Genomic DNA, 7,336 nt, shown 5'->3' on the forward strand with positions numbered 1-7,336 from the left:
AGTGAGTTCATGTCAAAGTGGCCAAACGCTTCATTAAGAGCTCTTGAAAGAACAATTTCGGACCACAACCCACTTATATTAGCTACCAGAAATATAGACTTTGGACCTACCCCATTTAGATTCTTTAACAGTTGGCTGGATATTCCTGGACTAGAAGAGGTGGTGAAAAAGGGCTTAGGCTGTCATGGTAATGAAAGATTCAAGGATCAGTTGCTTGGTTGCAAATTAAAGGGGGTTAAAGATGAAGCAAAAAATGGAGAAAAGCATGCAAAGAGGCCGAAGAAAAAGAATTCACTGAAGCGATCAATCAAGTAAAAAGATTGGATGTTGTGGCTGAGGAACGTGGTTTGGAGGATGATGAAATCTATTTATGGAGAGGTTGTAAGAGTAAGGTGAGAGAATGGTTTAGGAGGAAAGCCAAAGATTACCAATAAAAGGCAAGAACAAGATGGATAGTGGATGGAGACGAGAATTCCAGGTATTTTCATACGATTGTAAATTGTAACTTGGCGAGAAATAAACTAAATGGGTTGTGGATTGACGGGTCTTGGATCACCAATCCATTAGTTATTTTAAAACACATTCAAGACAACATGAGAAAAAAAATTCTTGGAACCGGTTGAATCAAGGCCTAGAATGCCACCCGATGGGTTCTCAAAAATTTCAGAAGAAGAGGTAAATCAGTTGGTTGGAAAATTCACACGAGAGGAAGTAAAGATAGCAGTATGGGATTGTGGTTCGGATAAAGCACCGGGTCCTGATGGAATCAGCTTTGCAGTCGTCAAGAACTTCTGGTCAGAGCTTGAAGGAAATATGATGGATATGATGGAGCAGTTCTATACCCACGGCTTAATTCAGAAAACGTGTAGGGCTTCTTTTATCTCGTTGATTCCAAAGGTAAAAGATCCAGTTACGTTATCGGATTTCAGACCCATCTCCCTTATTGGTGTCATTAATAAAATTATATCTAAGGTTCTCGCCAACCGATTGAAAAAGGTTCTTAATAGTATTATCTCACCTGAACAATCTGCATTTGTTGCTGATCGGAATATTGTAGATGGTCCCTTGATTTTAAACGAGGTAGTGTCATGGGCAAAAAAACAAAAGAAATAAATATTTATGTTCAAAGCGGATATAGAGAAAGCATACGATACCTTAAGCTTGAAGTTCTTGATCTCGGTTCTCACAAACATGGGATTCCCCTCCAGATGGAAAACCTGGGTTATGGGTATATTGTTTTCTGGCAAAGCTTCTGTGCTAGTTAACGGAACCCCAATTGGAGAGTTTCAATACAAGAGAGGTTTAAGACAAGGCGACCCGTTATCCCCACTTTTATTCACGATTGCAATGGAAGCTTTGCATGTCCTTATGATTAAAGCAGTAAGTTCGGGAGTGTTCAAGGGGCTAAACTTACCAAATAACGGTCCATGTCTATCACACCATGATTCGATTTTTTTGGGTTCATGGGATGAAGAAAATATGAAGTCATTACGCAGAATCTTGAGGATATTCTTCATCATGTCAGGCCTTAAGGTAAACCATAATAAGAGTTTGTTATACGGGATTGGAATCAATGATGGTGAGATCACGAGCATGGCTAGTGTGCTAAACTGCAAGACAGGTCATCTACCATTCATGTATCTTGGCTTGAAAGTTGGAGCGAATATGAACAAGGTTGGTAACTGGAAGGAGGTAATCGACAAATTCAACAAGAGATTATCAAATTGGAAGGCAAGATTATTATCTTTTGGCGGGAGACTCACGCTAGTTAAATCGGTCTTGGGATCACTACCGAACTACTTCTTGTCCGTATTTAAAGCTCCAAAGAAGGTGATAAAGATACTAGAAGGAATTAGGAGACGGTTTCTTTGGGGTGGGTGTGGGGGTGGAAATAAAATACGTTGGTTAAAATGGGAAAGAATAGTGATGGCAAAGAAAATCGGCGGACTCGGGGTCGGTGGAATTAAGGAAATGAATATGGCACTTTTAATAAAATGGAGGTGGAGGCTCAAAGAAGAACCGGAGCAGTTTTGGGCCAAGGTTATAGAATCATTACATCGAAATAAGAGGGTCGTAAATAACATTCCATTTAAAAAGCCTTCAGTAGGGGTTTGGAAAGCAATCGCGGGGATAGAAGATGAGTTCAGGAAGGTAGGCATTGAAGTTATAGGGCTCTTAGATGCAGTGTTGGAACCGGTGAAAAAACGTTGTTTTGGTTGGACTCATGGGCAACTGACAGGCCTTTAAAGGAGGAATTCCCGCTTATATTTGGTTTAGCAAAAAACAAGATGAACAAGGTAAGTCAAAATTATAAGAGGAACCAGAATGGTGTCCTTTGGGATTGGTAGTGGTGTAGGTTGCCGAATAATGACGAAGAGAAGAATGAGTGGATAGCCTTAAGAGCTTTACTTTTGAATCAATCAGTGGGATGTAATAAAGATTTGTGGAGGTGGAAGGAAAATAAATGGCTGGGTTTCTCGGTAAAGGACCTAAGGAAAGATTTGTCGGGAATCGTCGATGTAAACATGGTACCAAATGATTTCGAATGGAGTAAAATCGCTACATCCAAAGTAAACTTGTTTGTGTTACGGGCTGTGGAGGAGAGGATACCGACGATGGTATCATTAAGAAAAAGGGGCATGCAGTTTGGCTCGGATCTTTGCAAGGTGTGTGGGTTAGATCCGGAAACGGCCGACCACATTGGTATTCAATGTCCTGTTGCGAAAGAAGTTTGGTTGCAGATATGGTTATGGATTAAAACACCTCTTCGGGATCATCGAGAAAGGATAAAAACAAGACTCTGTGAAAAAGCAGAATGGCCAAGGAAAAAGATGAAAATAATATATGCTATACATCTGTTAATTGTGTGGCATCTATGGAAAAACGGGAACAATAAAGTCTGTAACAACAAGGTTACGGATCCATCTAAGATTGTGGAGGAGATCAAAGAAGAGTCGTATGACTGGGTAAGAACTAGAGCAAAGCACTCGGAGATAACATGGAGTGAGTGGAAGAATTTCATCTTTATGGAGTAATTTTAGTCTAGATTGGTTTTTTGATTCTTGATGTAAGTTTTTTAATATTCTGGATTGTACACTTGAGAGAAAAGTGGCGATATATAGCATCTTGCTATATGTCGGGTTTCTTTTCGTTTGATGGAATAAAGTTGGATTGTGTTAAAAAAAATAAAAATAAAAATAAAAATAAAAAACATGTGTAATCTCTCCATAAAATCGTAACGATGCAAATTGCACTTTGCTCTAGATATTAAAGAAGTCAATGGAGTCTCGAATCATGTCCACTATTAGTGTGGTTGCTATGAATTGTCTTATCTTTTTAGTCGGTTCTTATTTTATTTTGAAAACTAAGAGGAAGTAATCATTTCATTTTAAATTATGTGTGGCTGCTTGGGATCACTCAAAGTTCAAATGGGCCACCTTTGAATCATATATTCATATGCTCCAAGTATTTAGATGATTAAATAGACCATTAGTCCATTAACACTTTTTCAAAACAACTTCTTGTTAACACCATTTTAATTTGTAAATCTTGTAGGCTGTAAAATGTAAGACAATAAGTAAACACTAAAACTTGAGTTTATTATCATTTTGCCCCTAAAACATTCATAGTTCTTCATTCTATTTCCAAAATGATCATTATACTTGAGCCACCAAGCTTCAAGATATCATCTTTTTGCCTGTAAACTATTAGATGTTACACTAAAATCATAAGAAAAAAATCCTGGGGATTTATTAATAATAAGGGTACATTTTGTAAAAAGTGTATACTATTTCAAGAAACCAAACCCTAAAAAGGCTAGAGTTTGGCATATTTGGAGGCCATAGTTGTATCAAACACCTTGACAAAGAATCTTGTTCTTGGGATTGACAACTTTTCTAGTAAAATAGTGCCCAACTGGAATATCAGTTTCTTCTTCACATCAGAGGTAATGCCGCCCATGGAAATTATTTCTGCAAATGCTGCTGGTTCTTTGTTCCTCTCAAATGAGATAGCCACTGATCCCTTCAATATCACCATCACAAACTGCAATAATAAATTAGTGTATGGTCTATGTACACTACAAGAGAGATATATAAGGATGAATGTGACAAGGTGAAGAGAGAAAGATCTAGTTTTCATATAATTTCATGTTTTTAACAACTATAACAAAATTAAAATTTGAAAGATTACATACATCTTTATTATCAGTAAGAAAAAAATATTATCTAAAAAATATATTTTTATGATGAAACAAATTCCAAAAAAATAAGTGTACACCTTATGACATACAAAATAAATATAAATAATATTATCCAATACATATTTTAAAATAAATAATATTATCCAATACATATTTTAAAAAAAAAGTTCATTTTCCACATGATGAAACTACTATAATATAATGAAGCATACTAGAAAAGGGTCAAGGAAAAAAACAAAAATTAAATATAGATTTTCACATACCCAAACCCATGAATTGAAACTATTTTAACAATCGCATATGCCTAGTCCCATACACGACAACTAGGTACTCCTGTCATGTTCGGATAATAAAGAAAGGAAAAGAAAGGATGAAAAAATAATTTATAGCGTAAATAAAGTGTATTTAAGTTCACCTTAAAAAATGGTCTTTAATGATACAATCATGAAATTCAGATCAGCATTGCGAGTATGTCCAAAGGGGTGACCGTTGTTTCGTTTTCAAAGTCGTCGGAATAAGTTTAACTTGTTCCAATCATTTAGTCAAAAGTAGGCCCTTTTCCAGTTTTTTGGAAGGTTGCGTCTGATGTCTTCATATATTATTCGATAATTTTCTATTTTTTATGCGTAAATGATTATATATTAAGAATAATAAAAAATCATTTTATTAATCGATTAAAAGATGTATTATGTACTTTGTATATATTATATATATATGGTTATGCAAATATTATATTTACTGAAAAACAAATTAGCAAAGGTTGTAATGATATAACAATGAATGTATTGATTAATAAACACATTGAAAAACAAATTAGCAAAGTTTGTAATGATATAACAATGATGAATGTATTGATTAATAAACACATGTGTATACTAGTAAATAAAATATTTTATGAACGTTTACCCATCCTTATAAATAGCCAATTTCATATAGAGAATTATTGTAAATATATAAATATTTATACTAATTGTATAAATATAAAACTTAATAAGACTTTTAACGGTCTTTTGTTTCCATTCATACCACATGTGATTATCAATCATGCAATATGTATAAATAATTGGACATTTGTTATATTTCTCTACTTACACTTAGGGATTAGTGCGGTATCAACCGGTATAGAAAATCCCAAAAATGGATATCAATACCAAAAATACCTAATACAGTTCAGTACCGGTAGAAACCGGTATTTGAAGGCTTACATAATTACCATGCATTGAGCACACTCTTCTCTAATAATGCCTTTGTATATTATGGATAAAAGATAATTAGATATAATCCACATAATGCATTTGTAGGCGTCACATAATTAGATATAATCTACATAATGCACATAATCCACATAATGCATTTGTATATTATAGATAAAAGAAAATTAGATATAATAGAAAAGGGAATTATGAAATGGTTATATACCTATTTATATCCACATAATGCATTTGTATATTATAGATAAAAGAAAATTAGATATAATAGAAAAGGGAATTATGAAATGGTTATATACCTATTTATGTGTCACATTGTAAATAGTAGGTGTGTGTAATATATATAGAAGGAAAGAAACACTAAAATAATAGACATAATGAATTCCACTTTTAATGGTTATCATATTTTCTGTTCTTCTTCAATAATGTATTCAATCTACTAATGATCTAACTCCAATATGAATTAGTGTCCACTTACATCAACCAAGCATGCTTTACCATTAGTGTGGAGACACCATCCCATCACATTTGGGTGCTAATTATTCATGTCCAATATTAGTTTAAATTATATTTATGACATTCATTTATGCTTTTGGAAAAATTGTTTATCCTAAGAAGATTCCTTAACTAATAAAATAACTTTTACAAACTCAAATAAATGTCAACAAAGTGACATACAATAATTCAAGCCAATAGGAACAGTAGTTCGAATATTCTAAAGATCAACTAAAATCTGTATTACCCATAAGAAGGGCATTTGAGCACATATGATTCTTTTAGTATTTAAGCTCTCATAATCAATATGTTTATTGTTTGGTTAACTGGCTTAACCATAGGTTGAAAGTAAGTTTTGGTCTATTTCAGTTATTAATTTCAATCAATCTTGTGTCACATAAAAAGAAAGAAACAAACTTGTTAATATGTAGAAGTGAAAGACGAGTCAACTAATATGATTTCTAAATATAAACAATATAAAATTTGGTATTAAAGATATGAACATGTCTTCCACATTGTTTAGAGGAGATAGAGAGAAGAATTTACTTTTTCAGGCCGGCCGATAATTTGCGCAACGACTCTGGTGGCTTCAGCGAAAATGGCATCAGTGTCAACACCGTCGAGGCAAACATTGGTGGAGATCTGGACGCAAGGCATCTTGGTTGAATCTGCTTCGTTTCGAACATGGAGTTTAGGAGGTTTTAACGGTTATTTATAGATGAAGAATGATCATGCAATGGAAGTAGGTAAGCACTAAGCACCGAATTACTTTCACACATGATATATAATTGAATACAAGTGGACTCAATCATCTTATTGTTACTTTACGGAGTGATGAATGGTTTCTTTTCCACACCTTATCAAGATAAAGGCAACAATATGTTTGATATTATAATATTGATTATTACATAAATGATAAAACTTGAATAAAAAATCACTAATTTACATATAGAGACAACATCAGATTTGAATACAAGATAACTTTCACATTAATATGTTGAAATCAAAACGTGAGATCATAATAGTTATTGTTTTATTAGTTAGTAGTTTAGGTAGATGGGAACCCATTACTTGGACATTTTTGTTTGTTTTACTCATCCACTTTATGACTTTGTTGTTGATAGTTAGTAGAGTTTAGCCTTTGTTTTAGGAATAACTAGTGAGAAGACCGCATTTTAGTCATCACTAAAAGTGGTTGAAGAAACAAATATCAGAATGGATTGAGAACGGGTACTTAGCGTTTGAAGGTTTCATCCGAATGATTCTTGACTTCAAAAACTTCTTTACTTCTGGAACAAAGGTTTCTGCAGAACAAAAACCCTGGGCTTCGCCATTGGAAGGTAGTTTGTCCTGTGACCACCCTCCAGCTTGGAATAAGTATCGGCTCTTTAAGAGTGAATAAAGTAATGGAAGTGTTGAGAGTATAATATTA

The 7,336-nt window shown here is 33.8% G+C and overlaps 2 protein-coding genes across 2 annotated transcripts in view; one reads left to right on the forward strand and one right to left on the reverse strand.

Moving 5' to 3' along the window:
- The window catches only part of LOC110875650, a 920-nt gene extending 605 nt beyond the window's left edge, over positions 1-315 (forward strand). Inside the window, exon 2 of the mRNA XM_022123850.1 lies at positions 132-315. Coding sequence (XP_021979542.1) covers positions 132-315 — 184 coding nt within the window. The remainder of the gene's footprint in view (positions 1-131) is intronic.
- A 3,265-nt stretch (positions 316-3,580) lies between these two features.
- LOC110877608 (macrophage migration inhibitory factor homolog) lies at positions 3,581-6,685 on the reverse strand. The gene is made up of 2 exons (XM_022125768.2): positions 6,451-6,685; positions 3,581-4,044 (listed from the first exon to the last, which is right to left on the reverse strand). The coding sequence occupies exons 1-2, from the start codon at positions 6,559-6,561 to the stop codon at positions 3,817-3,819; spliced, it is 339 nt and encodes a 112-aa protein (XP_021981460.1). The 5' UTR covers positions 6,562-6,685; the 3' UTR covers positions 3,581-3,816.
- Between the last annotated feature and the right edge of the window lie 651 nt (positions 6,686-7,336).

The sequence above is a fragment of the Helianthus annuus genome, chromosome 6 (genome assembly GCF_002127325.2).
Source record: "Helianthus annuus cultivar XRQ/B chromosome 6, HanXRQr2.0-SUNRISE, whole genome shotgun sequence".
NCBI lineage: Eukaryota > Viridiplantae > Streptophyta > Magnoliopsida > Asterales > Asteraceae > Helianthus > Helianthus annuus.